General features: G+C 38.5%; 1 protein-coding gene across 1 annotated transcript in view; it reads right to left on the bottom strand.

Moving 5' to 3' along the window:
* Nucleotides 1–3,625: 3,625 nt before the first annotated feature.
* The window catches only part of Zpld1 (zona pellucida-like domain containing 1), a 59,701-nt gene continuing 44,617 nt past the window's right edge, over nucleotides 3,626–18,709 (bottom strand). The window contains exons 9-12 of the mRNA XM_039088739.2: nucleotides 14,651–14,822; nucleotides 13,388–13,496; nucleotides 6,297–6,326; nucleotides 3,626–5,912 (exon numbers count right to left, since the gene is read on the bottom strand). Coding sequence (XP_038944667.1) covers nucleotides 5,737–5,912; nucleotides 6,297–6,326; nucleotides 13,388–13,496; nucleotides 14,651–14,822 — 487 coding nt within the window. The 3' untranslated portion in view covers nucleotides 3,626–5,736. The remainder of the gene's footprint in view (nucleotides 5,913–6,296; nucleotides 6,327–13,387; nucleotides 13,497–14,650; nucleotides 14,823–18,709) is intronic.

Raw genomic sequence — 18,709 nt, 5'->3', positions numbered from 1 at the left:
CTAATAGAAGAAAAACTAGGGAAACATCTGGAACACATGGGCACTGGAAAAAATTTCCTGAACAAAACACCAATGGCTTATGCTCTAAGATCAAGAATCGACAAATGGGATCTCATAAAACTGCAAAGCTTCTGTAAGGCAAAGGACACTGTGGTTAGGACAAAACGGCAACCAACAGATTGGGAAAAGATCTTTACCAATCCTACAACAGATAGAGGCCTTATATCCAAAATATACAAAGAACTCAAGAAGTTAGACCGCAGGAAAACAAATAACCCTGTTAAAAAATGGGGTTCAGAGCTAAACAAAGAATTCACAGCTGAGGAATGCCGAATGGCTGAGAAACACCTAAAGAAATGTTCAACATCTTTAGTCATAAGGGAAATGCAAATCAAAACAACCCTGAGATTTCACCTCACTCCAGTGCGATTGGCTAAGATCAAAAACTCAGGTGACAGCAGATGCTGGCGAGGATGTGGAGAAAGAGGAACACTCCTCCATTGTTGGTGGGATTGCAGACTGGTAAAACCATTCTGGAAATCAGTCTGGAGGTTCCTCAGAAATTTGGACATTGAACTGCCTGAGGATCCAGCTATACCTCTCTTGGGCATATACCCAAAAGATGCCTCAACATATAAAAGAGACACGTGCTCCACTATGTTCATCGCAGCCTTATTTATAATAGCCAGAAAATGGAAAGAACCCAGATGCCCTTCAACAGAGGAATGGATACAGAAAATGTGGTACATCTACACAATGGAATATTACTCAGCTATCAAAAACAACGAGTTTATGAAATTCGTAGGCAAATGATTGGAACTGGAAAATATCATCCTGAGTGAGCTAACCCAATCACAGAAAGACATACATGGTATGCACTCATTGATAAGTGGCTATTAGCCCAAATGCTTGAATTACCCTAGATCCCTAGAACAAACGAAACTCAAGACGGATGATCAAAATGTGAATGCTTCACTCCTTCTTTAAATGAGGAAAAAGAATACCCTTGGCAGGGAAGGGAGAGGCAAAGATTAAAACAGAGACTTAAGGAACACCCATTTAGAGCCTGCCCCACATGTGGCCCATACATATACAGCCACCCAATTAGACAAGATGGATGAAGCAAAGAAGTGCAGACCGACAGGAGCCGGATGTAGATTGCTCCTGAGAGACACAGCCAGAATACAGCAAATACAGAGGCAAACCACTGAACTGAGAATAGGTCCCCTATTGAAGGAATCAGAGAAAGAACTGGAAGAGCTTGAAGGGGCTTGAGACCCCAAAAGTACAACAATGCCAAGCTACCAGAGCTTCCAGGGACTAAGCCACTACCTAAAGACTCTACATGGACTGACCCTGGACTCTGACCCCATAGGTAGCAATGAATATCCTAGTAAGAGCACCAGTGGAAGGGGAAGCCCTGGGTCCTGCTAAGACTGAACCCCCAGTGAACTAGTCTATGGGGGGAGGGCGGCAATGGGGGGATGGTTGGGAGGGGAACACCCATAAGGAAGGGGAGGGGGGAGGGGGATGTTTGCCCGGAAACCGGGAAAGGGAATAACACTCGAAATGTATATAAGAAATACTCAAGTTAATAAAAAAAATATGCAAAAAAAAAATGAAGACTGCTTAGCAGAGGTCTCTGTTCTGTCGAATACAAATGAACAAAGCCCTACCCCCTAACCCAAAGCAAGTCTTTCATTGCTGTTTCAGACAAGTGCATGAGTCTAGGCTGTTTTAGTTCTTGTGTGTTGCTTGGAATCGCAGACCAATATGGTTCACACAAAAGCTGTCAGGCAATGCATTCTCACAAACACAAAACACAATGTTTTAACTGGTTGCCCTTCACCCTCAGCCTGTGCAAGAGGGGAGCTGCATCACGTAGCGTAAGGGTAACACCTATCAACTCTTCTAGTTCTGTCTCCTCCAGGAACTGGTTTTGTCTAACACATTGCCTCTCTCCCTTGTTCCCAGTCCTGTTCCGTTACATTTGTCCGCAATTGTGTCTGCTACCATGTATGATGTTCTTTATTGCTCTGACCTACTGCGACCGTGGATGTCATTTCTCTTTTCATACCAGGACTCTTAAAGCCACATGCAACATGGGTCCTGAGTTAATGCTAGGCCATACCTCCTCTATTCTATTTAGCCTCATACCACAGGGATAATGGCATTTTTCACAATTCACCACTGCCCTTCTGGGACAGTCTTCCTTGTATAATTTGATCCATATTAGTCAGTAATCATAAAATGGGATCCTTTGTTTGTAATCCCTTATATGTTGATAATAAATATCTCAAACTAATTTAACAGCACTGTCAAATTTTCTGACATTTTTATGCATCCATTCCCTAATACACCAGACTTAGTAGGGACTTCTGTCAAGCTTTGACATTATTTTTATCTTGCCTTTGACTTGAAGGAAGACATTAGTTCTTCCAGGGTGTGTATTATGCTGTCTGATAGCAGCTATATATACCATCAGTTTCCCCTGAACTCACCTTCCTTACAGCAGGTTTCAGGCTTGTTCAGACTCCACAATCCTGTGAGGCCATTCCTTTTTATGTATTATATTACTTCCCAAAAGATAGATAGATGATAGATAGATAGATAGATAGATAGATAGATAGATAGATAGATAGATAGATAGATAGATGGATAGATAGATGGATAGATAGCATACTACTTTATATTTTCTGTATAAACACTACTCGGGTACATCATTATTTATGTTCCTACATATGCTGGTGGTTTCATATAGAATTCTGAGAAATATTTCAACTTATCCATGCATTTATTTTGTTTAGTAACCAAGTCTTAACGTTTGTTTCCCTGATTATAAAGTGGTGCTATTTGTATTAAAGGTCTCTCCAGTTGCAAATAATTGAATAGTCATGTCATCAAAAGGAATAGGTCTATGTTCAGCTTCCTTTTTTGCTTACAAATACGCAACAGAAATGTGTTCATGGTCTCCATCCTCTCATAATTCTTCAAATGTTTGTTGACAGCAGGTACCATGGACTTCTGCTATAGTCTTGCTTCTAATGTTTGACTGCCTGGGGGTACACAAAGTGATGCTACAGGCTCCGTGGGTCCCCCTCCAAAAACCTCCAGTAAGCTAACTCCCCATACTTGAGGATTCTGTGTCATGCCCAGTAAGACTGCATTCTCACTTAGACCTGAAAAGAAGTTCTTGTCAATGTTGTTTCTTCCCACCTCACCTTCCCTAAGGAGGCAGGATGACATCAGAACCTGTCATATCTGTAACTACACAGAAACCAGCGTCCTTTCCTTTTACTACACCCACCAAAGTATGAAAGTCATCTTAGTCAGAGATCAAGTTCCGAGTAAAGGACCATAAATGAAGACCCCAATCATCCCCATGGCTGGGAAGCTCAGTGTTGCTAGGACAGACTTCATCTGTCTACAGACACAACCCACCTCCCTTGCTGATGTTTACTTTAGAGCATTCATTCTCAGCTTTCCTGAAAAGAATAGGTACATAGAGCAGGAAGAAGAAATACAGTCTTAAATAAACAAGCTAATATTTTCAAAACATTCATTTCAAATTATTTTTTATTAATTTTGTACATGTCATCAGACCTTACCCCTGAAGCACAAAAAAAAACAGTTTGAGGTATTAAAACTGAAAAGACATTTGCACATATTTGTAAGGTCTTCCTACTACAATAACCAAAAAAACTCAGAGTAACTAAAACAGAACCTACAGTTTGAGTATTACAGGGTAAAGCTGACTGAAGCAAACCCGCTTATAGCTTTGCTTCTCTTGCTCATGATAAAAGGGGCAGCCAAAGGACACACTAGGCTTGAGGTGTTTCCAAAATGCTGTATGTTGATTATTTAGTTCTGTGCAATAAAGTGTAGGATTTAATGGACAAAAGAGGAAGCACTAACCATCCAAAGGCGAAGAATTCAAACAGAAAAGTCAGCCTCCGTGATCTACAGTGCTAGTCCCAGAGTTTAAGCTTGAACCACTATTCACCCAAGGAAAACATAGACTTAGATTCGCCACAGTATTTCAGTACTGTCCACATACACAGAGAGTCCTATGGTGTGATGATCAGTTAATCGTGTTACCACAGAAGGAGGTCAGAATGAAAGGGGAGATTGACTTTTTAAGTGGCTTAATTTTTGTTTAATATTGAAGAAATTATCCAGGATTTCTTCCTTCAGGTTCTATTTCACTTCATGCCACCCACCTTGAAATAGAAGAGTTGAGGTAATTAGATAGCTAATTATTGTAATATAAACACTTGCTCCTGAAATATTCAAGCAAATTGGAGAAAGGGTAGTCTTTTAACTTGGTGATTGATTTAATTATTATATTAATTTGCAGTGTACATATTCCACTTGAAGCAGATCTAAAATTGCATATTGATTTACATATGGCATATTAAAATCTGTCCTGAATAGTGGATCACAGTGTCATGACATCAAATTTCTACAGTTAATACAGCACTACCAGGAGCTGCACATACTGAACTTTGGTATACACCATTGGGTTCTTTTACTTGTCCAGTTGTGGAAATAATTTGAATCTATTTTTTTTTTGCTTTTGTGTTGAACATGACTTGTTTAAAAATTGGATTAAATATTATCGTTTTGGAAAGATGATAAAGGATAATTGCTCTCACTGTTTAGTACTGGGTAAATCTATTGTTCATTGTGTAGTGAGTATAGCCTCTAGAAAAATGACATCTTAAAAAAAAGCCCCTTTCAACCATTCATTTCCCCATTTCTCATAAAATGTTTAGGACAAAGGACCATCTTCTTCATGTTGGCTCCTAAAATGTTCTACAAACAACACTTACTCTGCAGTTCCTCTTTGTTCTAGGATATAAAGAATACTGGTCTTCTGGGAAACCCTAATGGGAGCATCATGCTTCTATGGTGCTGTCAGTGTCTGCTTCTCACATAATGACTTGTGAATAACCTTCCCACAGTGGCCTTGATGCTAGATACATGGAAGCTGAATGTTTAACTGCCAGGTGAGTTACCCTGTGCCAATGGTCCCACATGAACCAGGATGAGGCCTCACAGCCATCCCTATTCAAAGAAATAATTTGATAACATACAATGCATCCTTTGGACATTAAAAACCCACTTTTACTATTTGCTATGTGAATAGATTTTTTTCCAAGTGTATTTGTAGTTTTGTTTTTTTTTTAAACAAATGTCATCAGGATTAAACATCAATCCATGACACAAGAGATCAGGAGAAATAGTAGTTAACTCAAAATGTCCCTTTAAAATGTAGCCTTAAGCTGGAATTACCTGGAGTTAAAAAAAACAAAAGGTAACTTTCATTTTTGGACCACATACACAATTTAAAATCACTCATTGGGCTTTACTGCTTGGAAGAAAATGGAACAAATTCTTTTTTTCCTCTGTGGTTAAATTGACCTCTTATACCAACAGTCAACAGAAATTACAAATGAACTGAAAAATGACTGACCTTTTAAGGTCTAAGTCCTGAATATTTTTAGTTATTGTCAATGTGCCCTTTGATGGTAAGAAAATGGGGTTGGCCACTTACATAGGTGGCGTAGCCATACCATCAATAGTCTTTCACTATCTTAGCACTCATGAGCTACAAAAAGAAATCTACCTAACCTAAAAATATCAAGTGTTGCTGTCATTGAACTCAGATGGATGGCTGACCACAGTCGCACAGAGTGATCAGTGACCTTCGTCCTAGAGCAGGAACAGTCACTGTCACTCAAAGACAGGGTTTCTTACACCATTCAAAACCAAGCTGGTGGATCCCTTTCTGTGCAGAAGGGCTAGTGAGCACAGTAGGAGAGAAAAGCACATGACTCCCAGAATGACCATTCCTGATATCAGAGAGCTGGTGACGGCATTCAGCTGAAAGGGAGGCACACTCAAGGAACCTGTAAGAAGCACATATACTGTTATACAGTCTTCAAGATGTACTTTACTCACTGCCTTCCCACTCTGCTCCTATAGAATATCCCTCACCATATTTCACAGCAGCACACTGGAGTATGTTATAAAGTATGACTTACAATTCAACCAAAGACCCAAAATATTGTATAGATCAGAAATTTGATATCCAAAAGACAAAATAAAGCAAAATGAAAGCTAATGGTTTTATAAAAAAATGGATCAACACATGACATATGGGTTTAAAACTCTTCTGTGAACTGTTATTTAAACTTAGCAAATTGGGAGAGCTAGCAAACTGGTCAGCTACAGTTTCACAACAGATCACCAAAACATTTTGAAACATAACACTTTTATTTTATTTATCTTACCAAGCTGTGAATTGTTGGTTGGAGTCTCATCTGAGGAGAGATAACAGAAAAATGGAAGTGAAAATGTCTGTGCAACATTTGTTTTTGTGTATTCTGACTCCATAAGTTCTAAACCCCATCCTTATTAATTTTCTTTACCGATCCCTCTCCTGAGCTCCATGGAGTCATGAATGAGAGTCCATAAACCTTTCTGTTTTCCAGTTTTCTACTCCTCCTGTATGGGATTTCACCCTCAAGTCTACAAATACAGTCGCAAAATATTTTATACTGTATTCTTTCCTGCCAACATTGTCTTGCCATTTTCTCTCTGCCAGATTAGTGAGGGCAGTAATTGTTAACAGCTATTACATTTCTTATGGGCCTATAACCTGCCATTTGTTATTCTGCTACAGAGAAATAGTCATTATTTAGTGTCACTCTATTTTAAGTGTTGTGCGTTTGCCTAACATGATCTCCAAAAACACCATTCTGAGATCCAAGAAGATAAATTCACACTTAATAACTGAACAAAAGGCTAAAAAGACCCCTGAGATTGAGTTGGAGTTCTCTGGGTACCTGCTAAGTGGAAGGTTGGGACTGTTGACTTTCACTTTTCTTTGGTGAACATCTCAGTGGCAATGAGCACATGTACTGATTTCCCCAATCTTACTGCCCAATTTACAATCAGGTTAAAATTAACCTTTCAGCCTGCAACTGGAGTATTGCATGCTCATATCAACATGTACATGTGTGCTTGTTATTGTTACTTAAATCATAAGATATGCATAGTTGATTATTTATGTGTTGAACACTTTTTTTTACAATTAATGCATGTGTAACTATAACATGATTGAGACCATAAAGCGCTATTTCATGTGTTGCCATATTTAGCCCACATGTTAGCTCTGTGGCTTAGATATTATTGCTACAACCATTTTACAGGTGAGGAAATTTCTGCCTGTCATTGCGTCTATGGCAAAGTAAACATATGCGAGCATCATGATTCCAGTTCAGTCTTTATTTTTTCCCTAAAATAACATAAACTGACCAAGTATAGAAAATATTTCATAGTTGGAAATATTAATCTTCATAAACAAAATTATTTTATATATTTGCTCAGGGAATATATTATTTTTGTTCAGACACTTGATTCTCAGCAAAAAAAGTTTAATTATCCCATCCTGAAATACAGATTTTGGCTAATATGTCATTCACTGAGAGAACTCTTTACACTGTGCATGAGCACTCATTTTGGGGATGATTAACCATGTGCACTGGTAACCATTTGGAAGTTGTCTTACAACGTGCACTGCATTATATTAGGACAAAAAAGAAAAATAACACTCACAGGAACATCCCGAACTCCACCTAACATCTCTATATAAAGTTATTTCCTTTCTCATGGAAATAAATGTGATGAATGGACTGTGGTGACTCATCCAAAAGACTTGCACGTCCTGTTTATAGGATACGCTAAAATCCTTTTAATGTGTTCTTTCTGGGCTACATTTAATCCCTTATAGTTTGCTTTGAGTAAATAGCTCCTTCCTATGAAGTGTCCAGAATGAGGCAGAGATGCCTAGACTCCTCCAAAACACACACACACACACACACACACACACACACACACACACACACACAGACACACACACACAGACACACACACAGACACACACACACAGACACACACACACAGACACACACACAGACACACACACAGACACACACACAGACACACACACAGACACAGACACACACACAGACACACACACAGACACAGACACACACACAGACACACACACAGACACACACACACAGACACACACACACAGACACACACACACACAGACACACACACACAGACACACACACAGACACACACACAGACACACACACGACACACACACACACAGACACAGACACACACACACAGACACACACACACACACAGACACACACACAGACACACACACGACACACACACAGACACAGACACACACACACAGACACACACACACAGACACACACACACACAGACACACACACACAGACACACACACACAGAGACACACACACAGACGCACACACAGACACACACACACACAGACACAGACACACACACACAGACACACACACAGACACACACACAGACACACACACAGACACACACACACAGACACAGACACGCACACACACAGACACACACACACACAGACACAGACACGCGCACACACACACACGACACACACACAGACACACACACACAGACACACACACAGACACACACACAGACACACACACAGACACACACACATACACACAGACACACACACAGACACACACACACAGACACACACACAGACACACACACAGACACACACACACACAGACACACACACACAGACACACACACACAGACACACACACAGACACACACACAGACACACACACACAGACACAGACACGCACACACACAGACACACACACACACAGACACAGACACGCGCACACACACACACGACACACACACAGACACACACACACAGACACACACACAGACACACACACAGACACACACACACAGACACACACACACAGACACACACACACAGAGACACACACAGACACACACAGACACACACACACAGACACACACACACAGACACACACACAGACACACACACACAGACACAGACACGCACACACACACACACAGACACAGACACGCGCACACACACACACGACACACACACAGACACACACACAGACACACACACGACACACACACAGACACACACACACAGACACACACACACAGACACAGACACGCACACACACAGACACACACACACAGACACAGACACGCGCACACACACACACGACACACACACAGACACACACACACAGACACACACACAGACACACACACAGACACACACACAGACACACACACAGACACACACACAGACACACACACACAGACACACACACACAGACACACACACAGACACACACACAGACACACACACAGACACACACACACAGACACACATACACACACACACACACACACACACACACATACACACCATTCAGTATTTTCTTCATCCAGAGGCTAAAAGAATATCAAAACTTCTGCATTCACATTACCACCCACTACTGACAAACACAATATCCCGGATACCCCCACTAACACTTTGCACTGGACGAAATGCCCCTGTGTGTTAGGACCAAACCCCTCATGTGAAATGGAAGCACTAGCTCCAGCTTTTAGAGCAGAGAAGATAAAAGCATTGGATCACCATTGCATAGCTGCATTCAAACGATGTACCGTTCCGATGTAGTTTGAAATTTCCTTTGAATAACAGCTTCTGGTAGAGGATTGGTTTCCTGTTTCTTGTTTTTGATATCCTCTAACTTATTGGGTTGTAATAAAAATCATTGTGTAGCCCCAAGGAGGAGGCAGGTATTTTCTGGGAGTGTTAAGTCACCACCCACTTCTGTGTTCCCTCCAGTCCTGTTGGCCTTGCTATGTACACATATGCCAAAAGAAAGGCGTGAAGGCCGAAGGAATTAGTTGAGTTTGAATATTAAACTCAGTGAGATGCACAAAGAATATTCAACTATCGGAGGATTCACAGGGCAGAGGCAATAACAGCAGTACCCCAGCTGTGCAAGCTAGAAATGGCATACACATTGCAATGTGTTCCTTCTCACACCCCATCTAAAAAGCTGTACTAAGTGAAAATATGTAAACAGTACTCACTGGGAAGATATATGCAGAATAAATATTTCCCTTATCTCTGGCAAACTTAAAAAGTGTTTAATTACTTATGTTGACTAATTAGCCCTATATTTTACATTTAGAAAAGCACTAAACTTTAAAAATTTCCCATTGTATAATATGTGTTAATAGTCTAGCTCTGAATTCCACATCCCTTAAGGGGCATCTTCCTGGGTTAGTTTCTAGCAGAGTGCCTGTCCTCTGAAAAGGCTAGTATAAGTGTGCTCTTATAAATTATTAACTACCCCAAAACTTAATGATACTACTTGAAGTTCAAGCTTTGGGTTATTGATAGCAACTTATGTTAGCAAAACAATTAAGTGTTATTGTTTTCCAGAATTTGTACCAGAATTATTCACCACAGCCCATTGTCCACCTCAGAAGCTTTTATAAGAACACCACAGAAATGTAAAATTTAAGAATTTTACATTTCAAAAAATATGGACTTTTTATAAATGAGCTAACAAGTGGGATAATCTTATCATTGGACAAATATAACTAAGACAGATTTGATTTCACTAAAAAAAAAAAAAAAACAAAACAAAAGAGGATTTCTAAGATTTTTTTTCAAGACTTAAGCCAGAAATTTCCCTAGCAAAGATTGGCTTACTTAGTAAATTGAGCAAAACTTCCAAGGATCAGGACTTTGAAGCAGGCAAACCAAGCCTGAAATGAACTTCTCTAAAGAAACCCATCACTGCACCTGGAGGGATAACTTTTAGAAGACTCAAGCAAAACCTTTAGTGAGCCAAGGAAAAAGGATAGCACTGGTCATGAAGCCAAATATTAAGCTTGCATGGGATTTGTCTGAGAGTAGACATGGCTTGACTTCTGGATTCTTGTGGAACCTGAGTGCATGGATCTTGTAGTATTCTAATATTGATAAATTGAACTGTAAGCAATAAGGCCATTGTAAAGATGAACATCATGCTACTAATCAAAAAATAGAGAAATAAAATGAGGTAGAGCAAGACAGAAGGACTCCCAAAATGTCTCAAGGATCTGAAGATGGTCCTTTCAGGCTTTGCCAGTGGAGAAAGCTAAGTTCTCGTGTATCAGATTCTGGACATTCGTGAAGTGGAAACAGTTCACAAAACAAAAAGGAGGAACTCTGAGCACAACAACAGAGGCATTCTGCCAAGTTTCTTGTGCTTCTGGGATATACTTTTATTACTTGGGAGATAGCGTATCAATTAAGAGTCCTTGCTACTCTTCCAGAGTATCTGAGTTCGGTTCCCAGCACTTAAGCCAGGCAGCTCACAACACCTGTGACTCCAAATCCAGTGATATCCATGTCCTCTTCTGGCCTCACACATGTGTGCTACACACAGAAAGATTCTCACTCACAACCAAAACAAGTTTTTTTTTAAAGATGAGCTATTTTAGGGAGCTAAACATGGGACAGCTGAAATCAAGAAATCTGGATAGCTAGCTTCAGTAGAGTTTAAGGGTCTTAATTGTTTTTCTTTTGAAAATTATCTTACACTAACAAAATATTTAAAAAATTTTGAGGAGTCTAGATAAAAAGGAAACAAGGTTACTAATTTATTAAAAGCATCCACTCACAATGGACACACAAGCCTCTTCAAAAGTTCATATCTAATAGGAAATTATTGTATATATATTCCATAAATATAAATGTAGTTTTGTTTTATGTACCCTAAAGCATTGCTAATTTTTGGAAATAGTAGCTCGATTTTCATTCAATGTAATTCCATCAGCATTTTTTTTATGACTAGATAGAGTTAAGACTTGGGCCTTTAACAAACCCCAAAATAGTCATCTTCAAACCATCAGTCAAATCCTCAGAGAGTAGAGACTAGGTTTGAAATTTCACATTTAATAATCTTCTGCGCTGTTTAAAGATCCCGTTGGCTTTTTTCAATAATAGTATGCTTATGCAAACACTAGGAAGTGAATAATTAACTCAATTTCAAGTATTTTTAAGCTAAAAGTATTTTTTAACTTAATTATTTATCTATTTCAGGAAAACTGGGCTTTTTTTCTATTAAATGGGTGACATTGGCAAAAAGGTAAAGACAATTTAATTGAAAGATAATAACAACCTTAAAGCTAATATAAAATTTAGAAAACATTATTAGCATATAAACCAAACCAAAATTATTCTATCTATTTTTAAGGACATTTGCAATACATTATAAAGAATCTTTAAACCTACCTTTAAAAACTCTACATACCAAACACAAAGAATCATATATCTAGAGAAATGCAGTAATTAGTAGTCATGTGGCTTTTTAGAATAAAATCTAGACCTAGAGTAAAGTGTGTGCAGCTTCAGTTTCTACGACATTTACCACATGTCTCTTTTATCCAATCAGTTCTGGAAGCGTCTAGATTCATACAGGATTAAATCCATATCTTTTGTCACACCTGTCTGTTTTTGTACATAAATGTATGAAAAAAATGCTTGTGTCCATACGAATGTATGTGTACTGACAGTGTTCAGATGCTCACATAAACGTGTGCTTGTGACTGCATATCACTTGGCAGAGAAGGAAGCAATGGAGCCAGTGGTCCCAAACCTGGGCAACTCAACCATGTTTAATAGGATGGTTTCCAAGGAGGTAGAGTTCACAAAAGAAAGTACAGTAGATTAGGAAAGGGTTTCCAGAACACAGAGTGTAACTTTAGAAAAAAATGTTGCTTTTGAAAAAATACACACTTTTTATTTGGAAGTGTGTGTGTGTGTGTGTGTGTGTGTGTGTGTGTGTGTGTGTGTGTGTTATGTACACATGTGTGCACAGTAAGTGCTTGTTCCAGCAAAGGATAGAGGTTTCAGATCTCCTGGATCTGAAGTTACAGGAGATGATCAACAACCACCTACATAGAAATTGAGAACCAAACCTGGATCCTCTGTGAGAGCAGCAAGTACTCTCAACTACTGAACCATCTATCTCTTCAGCACCAAGGAAACTATCTTCCAGGAGTAATTTTTACTTCTTTGTGGCTGCCAAGTCTCTGACAGTGCCTCCTCTGGGTCAATGCAAAACCAGATAACAAGGGAACCAGTACACACAGTCCTTAAAGGTGTGCTACAGTGGGAAGAGAATAAGCAGCAAGTGTAGCCTGGAGCCACAGAAGTCATGGAACATTTGGGGTGTGTGTGTGTGTGTGTGTGTGTAACTAGGAAATATACAGAAGATAACACTGTCTCTTGAATAAACACTGGGTAAATGGGAAACTGCTGTGATGTTAAAATTGTTCACGAGTCTCAACGCTAAGTAGTGCTATTTAGAAACATAGCTGCCAAGTAGCCCACCGTTTTTGTCTCCCTCTCTGACTACATACAAAAAGAGGGTCTTCTTACCGCTCCGGGTGATGATCGGTCCCGCAGAGAGGACCGCGTTTCCAGAAGTGCTCTGCGGGGCCCAAGTCGTCCAGCTCTGAGCATCTCTCCTTTTTCTGTTGCCACAAATCTGAGGTGTTAATGAAAACAAATGAAATTCCACCCCAGCATAAAATTGTTTCTTTATGGCCATTTGGAAAGCAGATTCTTTTGGAAGACATACCACATGTTTAATTTTATTCATTTCCTTCTGTGCATTTATTTAATTACTTTGCATATAAATGCTACAGTGTTTCTTCTCCTAGCTTGGACCACATTTCTTATTTCCTCCTCGCTGTAATTGTGCACTGCCTCATTAGTTTACATAGCTCAACGGCTCTCCTGAAAACGAGCTGTGTTTATCAAACTCGGCCACTTTTATTTCTCTCAAGCCTTTAATAAATTCTTCCTTAAAATGTTGGTCAGCACAGACCCAAAATAAAGTGGACTCTGCTTTTGCCTCTATCTGATCCAGTGAGTTAAGACCAAAAAATTCAATGAGTTGAAGAAATAACTTCATATTTGCACATATATTGGGGATAAATATAAACATTAAAGCTAATTTAAATTTGAAAAACTACTCATGTTTGTTCTCTGGTTAATATTAATTTAATTCTGGGGAGCCTGTCTAAATACAAATGTTCTGACTTTCTTAAATTCCCTCCTCACTATATCTGTAGTTTGATGGTGCCTGTATCCCGTTTGATCCAGATCTTTCAGAGACTTTAACTTTTAATTGAAAGTACTCCTGAACCATCTGGCTCTAATTTATCTTCTAGAACCAGCCCAACCCTCCTCATGTTTTCCTAAATCTTCTGCCCCTCCTACCCCATTACATGTGTCTGTAACTTCTGAGCATCCTTGATATGGACTGTCTCTTGATCTTTGCCCTGCTGGGGGTCCATCCATCCTCAAAATCACCAGCCTCTGACTATCCCACCAATTTTCCTCTCCTTTCACTCCTTCTTACTACAATCCACATGCTCATCTGCCTTTGCTACTACTGCTTTTCCTTTGTGTTCTCGATCATTCTTTCATGATCCCGAAAATTAAGCCAACAGAATCCAATTCCATAGTAGTTTCATCACTCCATGTCCAGCTTGGCACAAAATAAACAATTGTAAAATCCTTAATGATTGAACAATCAACTCATCGTTCACCCTGACCTATGACTTCCCTGAGATCTAACAGTCTTTTAGCTTAGATTAATTCAGAGACTTGAAGTAAAATTGCTTATAGACATACCGGCATGAGGAGAGGACAGTCGTCCGCTCTGCAGAGCTTCGTGAGGCAGTGCAGAAAGACAGTGGACATTTTCTGATTCTTGTGTTTCACAAAACGGAAGACTTCAAAGGAAAACCGGCCCCTCTGGCTTCTGCCATTTTCGATGACGGTAGTCTGAGGATCTTTGTCACAGCTATATTTTAGGGGATCAGAAAACAGGGCATCATTGGAAAGGAGTAACTACTTGGGACTTGTGGATTAATTTGAATGGCACGAAGGGTACCCTCATTATGTTTTAATGTGTGGTCACTGATTTTGGTAAGGGCACAAGCAAATCAATGACAAGTGTAAATAGATCGTAAAATGTAAACAGAGCAGTTTCTGACCACAGGGTAATATCAAGTTTAGGAGCACCATACTGTTCCAGGATTCAAAGGACCAAATAATGTAAAACATAAAACAGCCCCTCCCATCACCACACCACACTCACACGTAAACTTTACAGGAAAAAAATTATTGTATATATTTTGTATTATTCCAGGGTATTTTAAAATATCTGATATACGATGTAAGATATATTGATATAAGAAAATGTTATTTTAGTATTTTATATAAACCATGCTTTTATTAAGTTAGTACTTCATTCTACAGATCTTTTTCCATAAATATAACAGAGCCCAATCATTATTTTAAACAACAGTAGAATGCTCCAGTGTACACAAAAGCTAGAATTTATTTAGTCAATTCCTAAAGTACAATTGATTGCTTTGATCATTCATTGTAATAAAAAACTAATGAATATTAAACCTATACAAAATATCATACATATATATTGAAGATAATTTAATACATTTACCACAATACCTATTGCATTATATATACATATATATGTGTGTGTGTATATAATATATGTGTGTATGTGTGTATATATATATATATACATATATAAATATATATTTGGATTGTTTTCTGCTTGATTGACAGTAATAAGAAAATATTCCCATATAATTTTAAGGTATACTGTTCATAATAAAAATGAGTTTGTCTGTCTTTTCATATACACTGTAAACTGTGTACTTCCTTTGTCAAATTCAACTGTGGCCTTCCCCTTTCTGATTCATATAAGATTTTCATGTAGCAGGGGAATTGTTGCTGATTTGCAAAATACGTTGCAAGTGGCCATTGCAAAGTTTTAGAAGTATTTTACATATTTCATTCTGCTACTTCTAAAGCTGAGTTATCTGTATTTTAAATTAATATTCAATTTGGGTTTACTATGCTGTGTTGAGTGAAGTATAGAACTGATATTTTTCTTACAATTATTCATTGTTTAGAGATTTTCTTTTCTTTTCTTTTGAATACCTACTCATCCCCTCTCATTTGGAGCACTGTACTTCCCTGAAATCTCCTGAGATCTAACTTCCCACTCGATACTTTGTTTCTAGTCCACTACCACATCCTTTCCTGACTTTGGAACTATTTCTGTGAGTTCTAATGGACCACGCCTCTGCATCTTACTCTCTACCTCACATTTTGCATTTTCTTTGTATCAGCCAGACATCTTTTCTTTACAACATTAGCCTGTGACTTGCTTTTCAAATAATCTTTCCCCCAATGTATTTTAACTTCTTAGTGTATTTCCTCTTAAACCTAAGTGGTAGTTCTGCATTTTATGAGCATTCAAATGACAAAGACATTCTGTTTATTATTTTATTATGATCTCTATATGTGTGTGTATATAGATATCATATGTACACATGTGTATCTATTTGTGTGTATGTATATGTATGTGCTTGTGTATGTGTGCTTATGTGCTGTGTATGTGTACATATGTGCTTGTGAGTGCATGTACATGTAAGTATGTGTATGGATGTGTGCATGTGCTTATGTGTGTATGTGCTTGCGTGTGCATGCATATGTGTGTAAGTTTGTGTGTGTGTATGTGTTTATGAATATACATGCCCACAGAGTCCAGAGGTTGGGATTAGGTGCCTTCCTCAATCACACTCCAACTTACTATTTGACACATATTCTAATTTTCCAATTTCAGTTAAGTTTCCTGAGGGATAAAATCTCCAACTTTTATTACAATCTTGACTATGTCTTTCTTAGTATTTTCTAGTTTCCACTTTAGGAAACATTAAATTTTATGTAGCTCATATTTTCAGTAAGTCAACGGGATGGTATTTTTTTCAGTTTAGGAAAGTATTCTTAAATCATACTTTTAAACAATGTTCTAATGTTTTAGATTCTTAAGGATGGATTTTGTCATGATATAATTTATATATTTTATATAATATGTACACACAATGAAAATAGACATACACAAATACATGCTTTAATTCATTTACTTACCATTTTGTCTGTCATTTCTTCATCAGTTTCCTCTTTTTTGTCTTTATTCTTGTTTCTTTTTATTTAGATTTTTTATTTTTGTCTTCCATGCTTTGTGTTCTATAACTATATGGCTCTATTCATGTGAATATATTCGAGTCACATCTATTTCCACCTTAAATTTTTTTCCAGTTCCCGTTTCCCATCTTCATTGCTTTTCTATTCTTCTATTTTTATTTTCCCAAGTTCTAATAATTTTTTTTGTTCTTTTTTTCAGAGCTGGGGACCGAACCCAGGGCCTTGCGCTTCCTAGGCAAGCGCTCTACCACTGAGCTAAATCCCCAACCCCGAGTTCTAATAATTTGATCCTTGTTACTGAAGGTTCCTTTTAATAGTTTTAAAATTAGTATTGACATGTTCAATTACAAATGTCTTCTATAATATTTTTGTGATGAATTTATATTTAAAACGATTATTCTGCCATTTTCAATAATTTTTTTTCTTTTAGTGCTTTGCAACATTGCAAAGAAATGGTTTCTTTGAGATGGTTTCTGCCTTAAGTATTGGGATTTAGCTGGACTCGTTACTTTCAGAGGCTTCTAAAGCAAAGTAGAATGGTAAAGACTTTCTTCATGGTTTCTCCAGCTCCAGGGCTCCAGGCTACTGTTTTAGTGACAGAAGTGTTCAACTGCATTGCAATGCTGTAGCTGAATTTCCTCCACCCTGCTGAGCTTTAAGAAATTCAGAGAATTCATTGTCTCTCCTGGACTCCAAGATAAGGAGGGACATTCACTTTTACCTTTTAATGAGTTCCTTTCCTTCCATTTAACAAGATCTACCACTGTGGAGTCTCCAGGAACTCTTGCCAACAACACTTCTCATGTTCTCCAGCCCTGACAACTGTTGGGCCACAGTCCTGCTGCCAGCCTCTCCAATTCAGAGGAGTCTCCTTCTAGCTACATTTCTTAGAGTCACTTCTGTAATTTGCCATCAGCAGCAGCCCTCTTTATCCTCTAAAACTTCCAGTAAGAAACTTGAAAGAATTCGGAAGTTGTCACTATATTTACCCCATAAGTCTCATGACCACATTCCATATGATTAATCTGTGATAATTATAGAAAGGTGGGTAAACCAAGAGCGATCTACAGATTCAACGCAATCCCCATCAAAATACCAATCCAATTCTTCAAAGAGTTAGACAGAACAATTTGCAAATTCATCTGGAATAACAAAAAACCCCGGATAGCTAAAACTATCCTCAACAATAAAAGGACTTCAGAGGGAATCACTATCCCTGAACTCAAGCAGTATTACAGAGCAATAGTGATAAAAACTGCATGGTATTGGTACAGAGACAGACAGATAGACCAATGGAATAGAATTGAAGACCCAGAAATGAACGCACACACCTATGGTCACTTGATTTTTGACAAAGGAGCCAAAACCATCCAATGGAAAAAAGATAGCATTTTCAGCAAATGGTGCTGGTTCAACTGGAGGGCAACATGTAGAAGAATGCAGATCGATCCATGCTTATCACCCTGTACAAAGCTTAAGTCCAAGTGGATCAAGGACCTCCACATCAAACCAGACACACTCAAACTAATAGAAGAAAAACTAGGGAAGCATCTGGAACACATGGGCACTGGAAAAAATTTCCTGAACAAAACACCAATGGCTTATGCTCTAAGATCAAGAATCGACAAATGGGATCTCATAAAACTGCAAAGCTTCTGTAAGGCAAAG

Source organism: Rattus norvegicus, chromosome 11 (genome assembly GCF_036323735.1).
Source record: "Rattus norvegicus strain BN/NHsdMcwi chromosome 11, GRCr8, whole genome shotgun sequence".
Lineage (NCBI taxonomy): Eukaryota > Metazoa > Chordata > Mammalia > Rodentia > Muridae > Rattus > Rattus norvegicus.
This window is presented reverse-complemented; position numbering and strand designations above follow the sequence as displayed.